Raw genomic sequence first — 15845 nt, 5'->3', positions numbered from 1 at the left:
AATGCATACTTTCACATCTATTGAAAATGAACACTTACTTTACAGTCAATATTTCATCCTTACAGCTTACATTTACTATATTCTTATGGTCATCTAACTGATAATCTTTCACTCACTAATACAATTCATGGCCCCAAAACTATAATACATTCACAATGCTATTAAACTATTATGGTGGAAGACAAGAACAGACACAAAATATATCTAATATAATTGAATGATTAATAGTGAATAACATTCATAACATTAAATAGAGGAAGGCCATAAGATATTGTACTACACTTGCTATTTTTGTTTTGTTGGGTTTTTGTTCAGTTTTTTGTTTGTTTGTTTTGGTTGGTTGGTTGGTTAGTTTTTTGGGGTTTTTTTGTCATTTGTTTGTTTAAGGTAGTGCTTTATTTAGACTTTAGGACAAGTGTCATATAGGAATTGTGAAATCAGCTGTAGAGGATGATACTCTTAAAGAACGCTACCTACATACTGCACAGCATTCCCTGCACTCCTCAGGACCTGAACAGGAAGGGTACTTCTGACAGGTAAGTGGAGAAAAGCTGAAGTGTCTTTATGATCCTTACATCATTGGAAACTGTGACAAAAGGTTTGTCTGAGACAAGACTTAAATAAGACATCAGTCTGATATACAGCTAGGCCTTACCAACAGTCCAGATCAACAGTTCATTTCTATTCAACTTGCTGATCAGGGCAGGAGGAGTATCAGTTTTTAAGGGACATCCATGAGATATAAGAGAGAGTTGGAACATTTTCCTTGACACCAAATAGGCAGGCTAGTTAGATTTTCTTCATTCCATTTCCAGAAATGTTCAGACCTAGAGCACTACAGGCTGAGAGAGTCACTTTGGTATTTATTCCTCAGAGGGTGCTATTCCCTGGTAATCCACTACACAAATGAACACAGAAGACCACCAGCCATCAAGGGCTTGTTAAAGTCCCATGATCAAGTGTTGAAAATGTTGATAACAAGTCTGCATGTACGAGAAAGTGTAAGATCTATTTGTCATGGAAAAATATTGTCAAGATTTGCATCATGCACAATGTATTTCTGTCCAAACTGATACTTCAATTCACATCACCTTTAGTTAGGAGCTACTTCTTTTGCAGAAGGAAGTATAGGTTATAAAGAGTTAGAGTGCTGAAGCATTTGCAGATTCATATAGTGGAAATTTTGGCAGGCAGATTTTATACAGAATAAATTCTGATGATACCTTCAGAAGCATACAAGCCATGAAAATAGTATTTGTACAAGACTTCCACAGAAAATTAGTAGTCTATATGTTTGGATGTTCATATTATTCATATCTATGTCCAGAAAAATTGTTCATTAAATTCTGGTTATAAAATCAATGAAGAATAAAATAATTTATTATTTCTTTATCTTCCCTCTTAAATGCCCTGGCATTCAAGCAAGTTGGAAAGCCAAAACAAAAGTTATGTTTCTTTAAACAAAGTAAATCAGAAAAGTACTGAACATTAATAAAGGACTAGAAAAATGTGCTTTTTCACATAGAATATGTACTCTTCTTTTTCTGATGAGACACCACTACAGTTCTAGTTCTTTTCAAAACGATTGAAAATACACTCTTCAATGACTGTGAGAATAAAAGGTAACATTTCTATATTTAATGTGGCAGGAAACCTTGATTCTTCCAATAAAATAATGAAAAGCATGAAAGAAGTACAAAGATTGAAAGCAAACATAGATAGTCTTGACTGTGCTTGAAAACAGCTGAATCTTTTCCAAAACCAAATTCAGAGATTTAGCAAATTTCATGCAGACAGCATTCATTAAAGGCCTAAATAAGTGCATCTACTTTTTGAAGACTTAGAATTGTATAATTAGACAAAGTGAAATTATTCTCTACAAAAACCTAAAAGACAACAAGGATTTTGTTGTTAGTAGTAGCAACAATGGCTATTTCAAAGTCATTGACTGGAAATATTCAATGAGTCCACAAATGTAAAAGAGTTTACAGTAAGCACAAAAAGGGGAATAAAAATAGGACTGAGACAGGGAAAATCTTTGAATCTTGTCTTCAAGAATAGGAGTGTAGAGAATGCACTCTGTGAACGCTGAAAATATTAGCTGAATTTTCATTCCCACTGACTTGAACCAGTTCTGTCTATGGGAAGGTGGATCTCGCTTGTATATTCCTTAGACACAACTGAAAAAAAAGGTTTTTTCATGATGAAACTAGTGAGACAACTGTTATATTAAAATAGACTTTAAAAAATACACAGAGGTTTCTGAAGTTTACAGTATGCTTCTACAACCTAAACTTTAAGACAGGGTGACATTCTTCTGTGAAGTCCATTTAGCCTGAAGATTTTAATACCTTCATTTCTCTGTCTGCAGAATACACAGCATATTCTGGTTTAAAGTGCATTAATGTTGTAGCTGATGTTTGATTTATACTTACATAAGTAAAGCACACTCTAAAAGAGAAGGTGCTTTGGCACTGCTTGCATTCAAAGATGAGAACAGAGGAGAAAGAGGAACACTGTGTACAACCAGGACTTCACAGGCTTTTGTAAACACTCCATTTTTTTAGCACACTTTATAAATTTTCTTTATTTTGATGCCTACTCTTGTGCAAAAAAAGAAACTTTTTTTTTTTTTCTGGTTGGTTGGTTGGTTGGGTTTTTTTGCAGATTGGAGATTGATTTCAGTTACATAGCAAACTACAAGCAGTCCACCAGGTAACTGAGAAAATGAGTAGTTAGGGTGGGAAGAAAATCCAGAGAATTTTTTAAGGACTTACAAGCTTTTATTTCACCATTTCTTTCTAATCTTTAACACAAGGCTGTAATATTATTCATAAATAGTTTTTATGTCCTGTATGCCCACAAGACCAGGAATTCAGGCTTCTGCAGAATTTTTTTGCAGACATTGCAGGACAAGAGGAAAGATCTCCCTTCCTGCTTATTTTCATAAACATAGGAAAATGGGGAGATGTGGAATTGGCTAAAAATTAGATTTCTGGGCTAGAAAACAGACACATAATAGCATTATAAAATGCTTTTTTGTTCTTAGTTTAATAGTTTCACCTGAAGAACAGCTGCTTCCTCCAGTGGGACAAGACTGACACTGGAATTACTCCAATGCAACTGATGCACATCTATTTTCAAAAGAAGATATAATTCATACCTGCCTACCTGGGCATTTTCGGGGAAGATGGAGCATCTGGAAGTTAAAATTGTATTCACATTTGAGAAATGCCAAGAATATGTAAACAGCTTGATGAAAGAATAGAGAGGAAAGTGGCAGAGTCTGCAGATACAAGGAATCAATGATTACAACTTCATGGTATTTGCAAATAAATATGCTGCATTCACAGCTCAGAGTGTCCCAGTACCATTGAGAGAACAATGGACAGGGTTAGCTGAAATTTTACATAAAGTTTGCAGTATCTCAGACAAATTTCTGCTGTGTTGAAAAATTATTTCTGAACATGAAGAGTTCTGATACTTGAGAATAAACTCAAAAGCACTGTAAGTACAAGAACTAAGAAGTACTGTTGCTGCCTGTTCTGCTTGAAATAGCACTGATTTGAGGCAGCAGAACTAAGAATTTAATAGACAGGATGATTAATGGGAGTACAAAAGGTGGGGAAAGTGAGGCATGAAGGTGTGTTGGAGGGGTGTGTGCCTATTGGGAGTACAGGCTCAGCTGCCCTTTTTGTTGCACCTGGGGACATGGGATCACTGCAGCCATCTAGCACTGGCAGGAGAGACATCCCACTGCAAATGGCTCTGGCAGGGAGTAGTGAGGAATCTCATAGGCCCCGAAGGCCACCAGATGTGGCCATTTCTGGGAGAATGAAGAGTGCAGTAATCACTTTTCTTCTTTGTGTTACTCACGTGAAAAACCCAGTCATCAGACGGAAATGTAAAACATGGCTTATGTATCGGAACAGCACAAGTAAGCACTAAAAATATTCTCCAGAATTTAATTACAAAATCACAGAATCATTTAGGGTTAAGATCTCTGAGATGATCAAGTTCAAACTTTGAGCGATCGCCACCTTGCCAGCTAGACCACAGCACTGGGTGCCGTGTCCAGTTGTTTCTTAAACACCTCCAGGGATAGACTCCATCACCTCCCTGGACAGTCCATTCCAATGTATTACAACCATTTCCATGAAGTAATTCTCCTGATATCCAACCTGTACCTCCCCTGGTGCAGCTGGAGGCTATGTCCTCTTGTCCTGTCACTGGGAGAAGAGGCTGACCCCCATCTCATTGCAACCTCCTTTCAGGCAGAGAGCAATAAGTTCTCCCCAGAGCCCCCTTTTCTCCAGGCAAGTGAGGGTGCTTTTGGACAGTTGTATAGTTTAATATTCACTTTACTAGAACACTGAAGCTTAAAATTATTACCAAAAATACTTTGTTCTCTAAAATATTAAGGAAATCAAAGAATCTTTAAAAGTTTAAATTATTTTAGGGTTCTAGTGTAGAGACTGTTTCCAGCTGCATGAAGCAAAGTCATTGTACCCATGTAGCCCTGACCTAGGCACTACCAGAGGGAAAAAAAATAGATCCAGTTCCACTTTACAGTTCTCAGCCATCACAGATGTGGCTTTATTTCTGATCTATACTTAGAAAGACACACTGAAGAGTGGATAGCAACATTGTTGTAAAACTTAGTTTTACGACTGACTTTCCCTTTTGTGAAACTGCCCTTGGCATTCACAGTGCGAAATGTATTCACCTGTCCTGACTGATGAATGAAATGATGGCAAATATATTCATAAAAGGAATTCTCCACTAATTAGTTTTTAAGACAAAAACCTAGCCCTCATCATCGTTTTTTCTGTATAGTTAAAATTATCTTAATTCATTAACTCTGGCAAAATTGCTCATTTCCCTTCCCAGTGCACTAATATCTGCATATACACATATTAATTCACATTTAATTTTAAGTGTGTGCTGAAACCTCATCAATACTTTTAGCTAACCTTTCCAATCTTCCCCAAAATTTCATTCTCATATATTTGTAGTTGTTTTCCACAAAATTTCCGAAGTTCCCTTCTTTCCAGAGTAACAGTGACCTAGCAAAGTTTCCTTGTCATCATTCCTACATGACCTCTGTATAAAGAAAACAACAACAAATTACTGGACACTTCTGGTTCAATAGGAACTTTCAGGAAAATACAGTCAAGTTGTACTACAAAATCTATGGATATCTCCCTTGTGATAAATGAAAGGAATAGGCATAGAGCTGTGTCTTTGGGCAGAGGGACAGACTGCACTTATTTCTGGAAGGGGAAGGAAGAGAGAGAATAAGTTGGGAGAGTTTTCACTGCTACTGATCTGGAAACTCGTCATTTCATCTGGTTTCCTAACAGCAGAGTAGAACATTACATTTTCCAGACCATTTCAGGTGGTTTCTATGTAATCAATACAAAATTACAATGTTAGAACAAGAGATGCATTTTAGGATAAATGTATCTCACACAGACTAATTCTGCTTGAGCATCTGATAATGAGGCTACTCTTGCTGGGAAAAAAAGATGCTTCTATTTAGTTCTAAGTTGACATTCCTCTTACTAAAGTAAAGCAAAAATTTTATGAAACATATTTACAGATTTAAAAAAAAAAGAGAGAAAAAAAGAGAAGGGTTTTTTGCCCTTCCATTTTTGAATCAGCAGGAAACCTTTTGCTCTCAGAACTCACTTTCTTCTGCAAAATAACATCTTCATCAACTTTACAGGTTGCAAGATAAATTTAGAGTAGAATATCAGTGGTTCTGCTCCAACTCATAGGGTACAGTCAGCCATCTAATCACGTAGCTGTTCCATTCAACCTCTACCACAGATCTTTTGAATAATAGTGTTATACTAACACTCCTGGTAAAAAACCAATCAACCAAACAAAAACCAACAAACCAAATCAACAGTAAATATATAAAAGGGTGAGTCTAACTTTAGATGCCTCCCTGCAAAATGATCACATTTTTACTATCATGAATGCAGATACAAAAAAAATTCTAGGAAGAAGAGAGTTCTAATATTTTTCTTAGAAAAAGCAATTGAAATTATACTAAGTTTATGTTTCAATTACAGTTTAAATATTGGGATTATAAAATTATTAAATATATAAATATATAAATATATAAATATATATTAAGTATATAACCTAAACTGTATCATATACATGGGTTATCACATCTTTGGGGTGTTAAGTTGTATCCTACACCAGTTGTGTTCATGTACTACAGCTGACTTCAGTAAGAGTTGAATGAATAGGTCTGAAGTCAAAATTGAGGTCCTAGCTGCTACAGAGGAAAAGGTCAATGCAAAATAAGGGCCTTAATATTTGAATAGATGTATTAAATTATGCCTCTAAAAACAGTTACCAAAAACTATATTTATGGTAATTATGTCAATTGTGAATAGCCTCTCAGCAAAGACTGAAACAAGATTTAGCCTTCCTGACATGCATAGAGAACCACAACTTAAATCTACATAATGGAATATAGGAAAAAATTGAGTTCATTTACATACCAAAAGAGGCTACAAAGGCTTAGATTCATTGTGCCTTTGACAAATTGACTCCAGGCAAAGGTACAGAGATACTTTTGAAGTTGTGAGAACATAAGCACGTACAGGGAGTAGCAGGTCTTTACTCATTACATATTTGTAAAGGATTTTTTAAAACTATCTTTGAAGAGAGAAAGAGGAGACTTCTCCAGTGAGGAAGTTTTTTTGTGCCTGGCATTTAATACTTTCCTTTCTTATGGTAAATGCCTTTGCATGGCACCAAGCAGAACTTTTAGACCAGATACAGGCTCATACTGTGCTTTTGGACTTATTCTAAAAGAAGGTCAAATCTGCCCCGGGACTCAAGTGAGGCTTATTCAAGACTTAAAGCCACAGCTTTTTCGTTCTGATTTCTAAGGACAAAGCTCAGCACTGACTATGATTTTGAGCAACTGAACTGATTTGAGTGAAAGTATAACACAGGTGAGTTTTAGCATATGGACCGTTTGGGAAAAAAAAAAGGAAAAAAGAAAAAATCAGTACCTCCTACAGTTTTTTTTTCTATTCAGCCTCCTCTACATTGCATGATCATGTTTTGTTAGCTCATCTCCTTTACTCAAAATATAATGAGTCTAAAGAATAATGTAGCTGCTTACGTCGTGCTTTATCATATTCTTCTCATTAGCTTTTGTGTTTAGAGGAGGTGGATAAAAAAGTATCAGAGGCTACGAAGGAGAGAACGTGGGACAGAACAAGATCTGTCATCAGTGTCATCTGATAGTATTTCTGCTACCTGTTGGTGTCACTATCTCTACTGTTGGTCAAAGATTTGGTAGCCATGTACTTGCTTCGCAATTCCCGAAACAGACTTATATAAATCAACTGTGCTGTAGGCACATACTAGGAAAAAAAGCAGAAGCTAAATCTTGCTGGTCCCTTTTGACCACATACAGCTTAAACACACTTTCACTCAGGAATCTAAAGTCTGAATGGTCTGTTCCAATGCACTAAAGCTAGATATACCATATAAAGGCACAGGGATAAGGCTAAAATATTAAATAATCATATTTTCTGATAAAAATGTTTAAAGCTGACAAAAGAACATGGCAGTGGGATAATAAGGATAAGAAGCACAGCTAGTTGTCCATAGCTTTAAGTCTTTAGATGCAGCGACTTTACATCTTACTTATCTTTCTTATCTACTCCATGTACTGTATTCCCAGTCTGATCTGTCAATGGAAAGCAGCAAGGATATGAAGCCTGCCTGTCTCTGCAAGTTCTCTTTGACCATACCTTTGGTTTGGTTTTAAAGCAATAAAAAACTGTGTTCATCTTTTACACCTCTCTGAAGACATTTCATTATTAAATCTCAACATGTCTCCTTTTTAAGACCCACTAAAATGAGGCTGCAGTGATGGAGTATAGGCTGGGAATATAATTTTTGATGCTTTTTGAATCTTAAACTAAAGTTTTCTGTAAATGTCATTTAAAAAAACACTCTTTAAAATTAAAAAAGAATTTAGGAAAACCCTGTGCTAAGGACCACACTTTCACAATACTACAATTTTACATTACTATTTATAGAAATCACATTTCTTTAAACAAAAAAATCTATGATCAAGACATTACAGTTGTGAAAAAGGTTAAAGAAATCACTGAATTGTTGAAAACCACTGTCTAAGCAGATGCAATCAAATTAAGGTAGTCTTTTTCTGAGAGTATAATCAGTCTGCAAATGCAAAGAATGTGTTCTTAATGTCAATTTATTTTACTATTTGAACTCAATTATGATCTTAATTTATATCAAGGAGTAATAACGATTTAAAAAAAAAAAGTAGAAAATATGCTTTCTTTCCCTAACTTTTGAATAAACATTATATGAAAGAAAATGAGTTCTATCAATTATATATTCTTGTAGGATGCAGTCGCCAGGACCTAAATTAGAAATAGTATTATATTTGTTTAATAAACCATTTAACTTATCAAAACAACTTATATTTAAAATTGACTTTTTCTATTTAACCAGTAAGTAAATGTACATATATAAACAATTTTTAAATGCTGTGTTTGTACCATTTTAATTGAATTCCAATTTCCATCTTAAGGAAGCTTGACAGAAACCACAAATAAAAAAGACATCATTATCTAGCAAAAGAGAAATGCACCATTTACCATTCTCTATTATTTAAAACCAAAATATTCCCCCAACATGAAAAGACTAAGAATCTGGATAAATGGCTCCTAAAATATAGAATATGTTCTTAGACAGATATTTAGGTTATCTTTCTCTCTAAAAGGCACAAATTCAGTGAGAAGGGCTGCATTCTGTTACCATGTTAGGCTCTTTTGGAAAAAGAATGATAGATGACATATGTAAAAAACTTGAAAATTGATGTTTTGAAATCCAGGTTTCTTGCTTGTTGATTTAAATAATGATTAAAATCAATGACCTAAAAGTCTTTTCAATCATTTTGATTTAAAGCAATTCACTCTCTACTACTGTAATAAGATTTAAGTTGGTAAAATGAGTAGTTTCCACTAGTTCAATCTTTTTAAACAGAGAAGAAACCAGTGAATATCAGCATCAGAAAGAAACGAAAAAGTTTTTCATTTCCGTAAATGGATGACCCTCTTCAAATAGGGTAACTCTGGTTTGTTTCTCTCTCCTCAGTATGTCCTGAACTGAAACTAGACCTGTATAATGAAACTTTTTAAAGTAAAACTGTTTCTGCTTTCCAGAACCAAGAAGTAAGAGCAGAGTGAATCTGCCTCTTACTCAGTATTTATATTGTAGGCAATGGGTAAAACTACTCAAAATATTTCTAGGGTAGATTTTTTTTCAAGGTTTAGGTCCCTCAGAAGCTTGGGACTTCTGAGAATGTAAGTAGTAGTACAGATTTCACTTTCAAATTAGTGGTAACTGATCTCCCCAATGACTTGAAAACACTAGAAGATTTTAAACACATTTCTTTTTATATAAGTAACCTTAAAATATGTTCTAAATACTTAAGACCTGAAGGTTCTTTAAAAAAAAAGTGAATAAATGTTCAGACCTACAGGCCAGCTGTTTGCCCACAAGTAAACAGGAGATAACTTTATACACACACTTTAACCTGTCATGGACTAACAACAGGACACATTAGCTTAGCCCTCTGGTTTATAGGCTTTAAGTCTTTCTACTGTCCAGACCTAGGACCCTGACTTTCTAAGGGGCTACTTAAGGTAATGAATGATATGTAAGAGTTTCCCGTACCAACTGAGTGTGCGTAAATACTGTATCAGCTTTGAGTAGCATTGTCCACAAATTCTTAAACCTGAAAGCCAAGCTAATCAATTTGGCCTCATGCTTGCCTCAACAGGCTATGAGAAAGCACCAAGGCTAAAAGCAAACTAACCAGCACAGTTCTCCAGACCCACAGTAACAGGGGAATACAATTTCTAAGGAATTTTGGTAAGAATTTGGAGCTTCTGTTCCCCACAAAGACTTTTTTGCAGGCAGACCTGGGTTTTCTGACTTTCTTGTCTTTGTGTAATTAAGCTGCTTATTTTACCTGGTTGTTCTGTCCTTAAAAATATAATGCTAAATTGTTGCATTCTCCTTATCCTGCTGTAATAGGTGTACTATCTTCTTCTTCGTCAACACTGAAGCCAGAAAAAGGAGACATCTTTTCATTTTGAAAATTTGCTAGATGCAAATGGATTCTGTGGAAACCTTCTAATTCCAAGCATAAACAGCAGTCTGGCTGAAGGGTAGGAAACACCTCCTATGCCTTTAGCCATGAAAATGAATCATCTAATCTAATTTATTCATCTAGGCCCCTTTTGGAGTCAGCACAACTGGCACCTCTAGCAGCAACTCATGAATTACCATAAGAAGCAGTTATTTTCCTCTTGCCTCTAGTGTGCCTTCATTAAACTTTTCACCAATTGGATAATACTGTTAGCTTCTGACCACCACACTTGTGAAATAATTGGGATTTAACCCTCTGGCTCTGGTATGTTATTTCTCATATATTAGTAGTTTCTTGTCTGTTAATCTTCAAGCATACAGGACACATTTTCTTGCCTTTTGAAATGGTTTACACCTTAAAACTTTTCATAGTTATCCAATAGTCTGAGAAAAGGGCTGAAATGCAGAAGCTAATTTTGATTTTGTCACTGACAAGCTGTGTGTAGCCTTGGGGCTAGCCTGTCTCCTTGCAGCCTGCTCCCAGACAGAGGAAATATGTAGTTGCACAGCTCTCAGCAGCAAAATAAGGACCAAACTGTGACTCATTGTCACATTTCTATTTGACTCTTGCTTCTCTCTTGCTCCACTGGGGAAATAAGTTGTGGCAGACAAACAGCTGGCACAGAAACCTTGTCTTTCTCCTCTCCTCGCCTCCCTGGATTAAATCAGTGCAGTCTCCAGAGCACTGCAGCAAGCAGAGATGAGTCTCTGTTCATTCTTCCCTGGATGGGAGGACAAAGTGTCAGGGGATGGCCATCAACCTTGCACTGTGCCCTGCAGGAGAATGGACTAGAAAGGACCAGCTATAGGGCTGGAGCTATTATGCACATACAGATTAAGGTGTACATTGGTAGAAGCCATTTCTCAGAGGTGTCAGACTTTTTCTGTATGTATTTCAGTGGTGGCAGCTCCAAATACATCTGCCATTGAGTCCAGTCCAATCCCTGTGTTCATAAACACAGGGAAGTATCATAGTTAGAGATACACGGCTTTCTAGACAATGCCTTAAGTAGAGCAGAGTAAAGATCCTGGCCACTACAAGAATATTCAGTAACTGCTTGAATGTAATAATAACAAGAACAGTAATTAGTAATCACTGTAATAATACTACTAATACTAATATTAATATTAGATCCTCAGAGTATTGCAAAGACAGAGTACTTAGTCTCTGTACTGCGTCTCTGTACTTTTTTTTTATAGAGTTTTAAGGACTTCCACTTTTTAATAGTACATTTCTGTGATCGCAATGACATGCAATCTGAGAATGCTGAAGATAATCCTCTGGAATCTTCTCCTAAATACTTGACAGCTAGAGACATAGGTCCTGCCAGCTTTCTAAGGACATTTATAAATTGCTGTCTTCAGAGATCTCATTTTATCTTTCACACTGTACATTTTACCAGTATTTCTACAACTAACAATTTGTAGCTGTGTAAAAGAATAAGTAGCACTTGTGGGTTTTGGTGTAAGTAGACAGGGCAGGGTCATTGTTTATTTGCTACATTTTAAAGTAACTTAGTCTAATTGTCATTATCATGATGGTGACGTGAAAGAGCCCCCCATTTCCCCTGCTCATCTGAATAGATCATTGTCCTGACACAGGCTGTCAGAAAGAGATACCCTGAGATGTGCACCAGCACACCCTGCCAGGGCTGTGCCATCTCTCTAAATGAGCACCCACACTGGCCATGGCAGTGCTGAAGCCTGCATTGCTGCTGTGCCCGGCTCTCGGATGTGTCAGCATGGTACCCCAAAAGGCAAGGAGCCTGAGAGTGTGGCTGTGCGACTAACAGCGGGAAAAAAAGGGTTATGAATACCTATTGCAAGGAGTAAGTGGTTTAGTTCTAACAAAGTCCTGAAGAGCCCAGCAAATCATGGGCTGGGGGGAGTTATATGGAAAAAAAAAATTTAAAAAAATTGTTTGAAGTAACACATGTTCGAATAGTTTTTTGTTTATCCAAACTATATGCTGCTGAAGTTCATATCTAAATTTTCAGATTGTGAGCGGAAGTACTAGCCCCAGAGGAAAATAAACTGCACTGAAACATTAGCTCCAGGCTGAATTCTTGCTTTTTTGCCAGAAATAAAATTTCCATCTTGTGGATACAGAATTTAAAAATCAGTCAATCAACATAAGTGCATTCCAAGTACATGAAAATAAAATAAAACTAAGCCAAACATAACTAAATGAAACTAATTATATAGTTTATTTCCCTGTCATGTGTAAGGTCAGCTTACTGGGGACCTGATGCCCCTTGTCATCTAAGTCTATGCTTCGCACAAAAAACCCCACAGAAGACACACACTGTTACAGCTAAGGAACTCCCATAAAAACACTATAAAAGCACAATGGAAACATTTTCAGACTCATTGTTTTCTGTCATTCTAGGGTCTTTTATTTTCTTTCTTTAATAAACTAAATGACTGAAAAGTCATTTCCAGACTGATTGAAAATTGCTATTTTTCTATTAATTTTTGATTTAAAATCTCACTAATTTGGTTGTTTCAAAGATTTCCCTGATAACAGCTAGAAAATAACCAATGTTTCCAACAAACCTAGTTAAGAACATCTGAATAAACCAGTGTTAGTGCTTGGGTTAGGGCTGTCAGGCCTTAGCCACCTGTTTTGGCAGTATTTGCAGCCAGAAGTAAATTATAGATCTGTTCAACTGCTGATTAAAAAATCACATTGCCTCCCTGCTGTGGCTAACCAGACATCAAGCAAGGATCGTACTGCTTGACTTAGTCCTAACATCAACCCTTAAAAAGGAAGGGGATCACTTTCTAATAACACTTAATGCAGATCCTCTTAAAAGTATGGACAATAAAAAATGGAAGATTAAAACTACGTCTTTCATGCACTAAAACACCACATAATCCTGAGAAGCAGAATAAATATAACACTCAGTAGACTGTTTAAAAGCATTTTTTTTGTATTTTTGTAATTATTAAAATTTTGTGGTTATTAAATTCTGGTAAACACTGGAAAGAAAAAGTTGGAGTGAATTTCAACTAAAATATTCAGTATTAAAGAGAGTTGAATTTTAAATATACCCCCCCTCTGACTTCAGCTGATAAAATATTGTTATGCATATAAAATATTATTTAAATATGAATGGTCAGGAAATATTAAAGTACCTGAAACATTCATATTTAGAATATGCATTTATTGGTTAATACAATTGCCTTTCATTCTTGCAGGCCAAGATCTGGCATATTTATTTCAGCACAATTTTCACTCACTCCTTTAGAAATCTACCTGAATAAGGATTGCAGAGGGTTTTTTTACCTTTTGCTCTTCATGTACAGTTCACAAATACTCTGTGCACCCTATGGAAAAATCAGGGCCAACAAATTAAGCTATTCTGACTCTGGCAAATCTCTGATTATAAGGAGCTACAAAAGCTTTTTCTAAGCAAAGGCTTGAGAGTAGAACACCCTGAATTTCCGACATTCTCCTCTTGTATCACTCTAATGGAGCTGCCTAAAAAATGGTGTTCTGCAACTGAAACGAAGGTTATTTTTAGAGGTGTACAGAGAACTTGCTTCAGTAACTGGTAAAAACTCAGGCGACAGGAGTGGAAAAAAAAAAAAAAAAAAGAAAAACCAGGAAAGAAAATTAAAAAGGATTCCAGAAAACAAAATTAAATGACCCTGGAGTGAAAACATTTGCTAAGAATAACAAATCATTTTGACATGCCAGTTCAATCATACTGTTAAAGCACATATCATTTTTGGTTAATTATATTTGAAAAGAGTTACTGTACCTTCTGCTGTTATCTCGGCCATGATGATGGTAAGAGATACTCTGTTTAAGAGGTCAAGATTTACTGTGGCAGCTTAGATAGTACTTCTGGGTTGCTGACACTTGCAGGAGCTGCAGAATGAGAAGGAGGGAGGTCCTCTGCTTTGTGTAATTGTGTTCCTTCTTCTTTTGCACCCCCTGAAATGTCTGTTTCCTCTGCAGAATCCTGGCCTCCCAGAGCAACCCAAGGCCTTCCAGAGGCAACACTGAAAGCTCAGTCTAAAGTATCAGCTTCTAACAAAAATAGCCATGCCTCAGAGTGAGCCTTCAGAATGTTTCCTAGTATCCTCAGAACCATGCACACTACAAATAAAAAGTAAAAAGACACAGCTCTAAACAGGACAGGAATGCATGGAAAGGCAACAAAAATCAACAAACTGGGTAAGAACTGTTCAACGCTCCCACAGCCTTGCTAGCATAATTGCAGTTCTTTGGGGGGTATGTCAGGAAACATGAAATATAGAGTTCAAAGTAACCTTATCCATCCCAGTACAACTTTATTCTTAGCACACTCAGTGCTTAGCACATTCTTCCTGGCCTTATATGGCTTGGGGAGGGTCCTATGAAGCTCACCGCTGACTAAGGGGGAGGGTAAATTTAGGTGATTTTCTCCACTTAGACTCTTAGTCGCAGTTCAGAACCAATTAAGATACTAATTTAAACCCATGAAATTGGTTTGGACATTTTTTGGTCCTCTTCTGATTTGCAGCAATTATCACTCATACCTGTGAAGTTCATTTAAGTATTACAGAACACTGATAAAAATTTAAATAATAATACTCTATATTATCTAGATATCTGAAGGTAATATGCAAAAAAAAATTAAGTAGATCAGATTTGTTTTTCTAGGTCTGATTCATGGAAATATTTAAGTAGCTCAAAAACACTATGATTTTTAAAAAGATTTTATAACGCTGAAAAGAAGCAGGTTTTTAAAAGGAATGAAAAGGAGGTAAAATATTAACAATTTAAACAAGAATAATTATTTAAAAACCTGAGTAATCTTTTCATTACACTACTTGCAACTTTGCAGCTATGGAATTATGTATGTGATCTATAGCTTGAAAATGAAATTAGCAAAAAAGTGCCCTCAAGCCAGCATACCTCTACGTAAATGTCATCGTCACATGAAATCAGAAACCATCTCAAACAGCTCTTGCTAGTGAACCTATAGTCACCTTGTCTCTGCTACGTGAGCTGGCATTTACACTTCTCATCTTCCCTCCAGGAGACATAAGCACCTGGCTCTGTGGCAAAGTGTGGGGAAAGGAATCTATTTATCCAATGCACAAGATGCAGAAGCAAAGGTTCATTGAACAACAAAATCACCAGGATTTTTCTCTTCCCTCTACTCTTAACACACTTCAAACCTGCCACATGTATGAAAATGTTAGCTTTTTCCAGCCAAAGCTTGCAATCAGTGCTTGATCCCCGTTCTTCTTTAGCTCTACTGACCAAATCTTTTGCACTGACAAGTTTTGATTACTTGATGCTAAGTACTCAATCCCTTTCTGATCATCCCTCCAGCCCTCTGTTTGCTCCTTTAGCCTGTTCTTCAGTAGATCCTCCTCACCAAGGCTGATAAAGAGATTTTAGATAAAACCTTATTTCTTCAAAAATACTCTTTCATGAATACCAAAATGGTCCGAGGTGTCACATTCACATATCAACAAAATAGCCACCCAGAAAAGGTCAGTGGTTAGTAAAGGATGATAGAAGGAGTGATACTAAGGCAAATCCCTTGTTCTTCTTAATTATTTCTCTTCTGCTGAAGCAGTTCCATTTTACATGAACAGTTAAATATTTGGGGTCA

At 36.2% G+C, this 15845-nt stretch overlaps 1 protein-coding gene across 1 annotated transcript in view; it reads right to left on the bottom strand.

The window, feature by feature from the left end:
- The window catches only part of TRDN (triadin), a 117737-nt gene extending 103285 nt beyond the window's left edge, over positions 1-14452 (bottom strand). The window contains exon 1 of the mRNA XM_039568592.1: positions 13995-14452. Coding sequence (XP_039424526.1) covers positions 13995-14016 — 22 coding nt within the window. The 5' untranslated portion in view covers positions 14017-14452. The remainder of the gene's footprint in view (positions 1-13994) is intronic.
- Between the last annotated feature and the right edge of the window lie 1393 nt (positions 14453-15845).

Source organism: Corvus cornix, chromosome 3 (genome assembly GCF_000738735.6).
Source record: "Corvus cornix cornix isolate S_Up_H32 chromosome 3, ASM73873v5, whole genome shotgun sequence".
Lineage (NCBI taxonomy): Eukaryota > Metazoa > Chordata > Aves > Passeriformes > Corvidae > Corvus > Corvus cornix.
The sequence above is the reverse complement of the archived record's forward strand: the minus strand, read 5'-3'. Positions and strand labels throughout refer to the sequence as shown.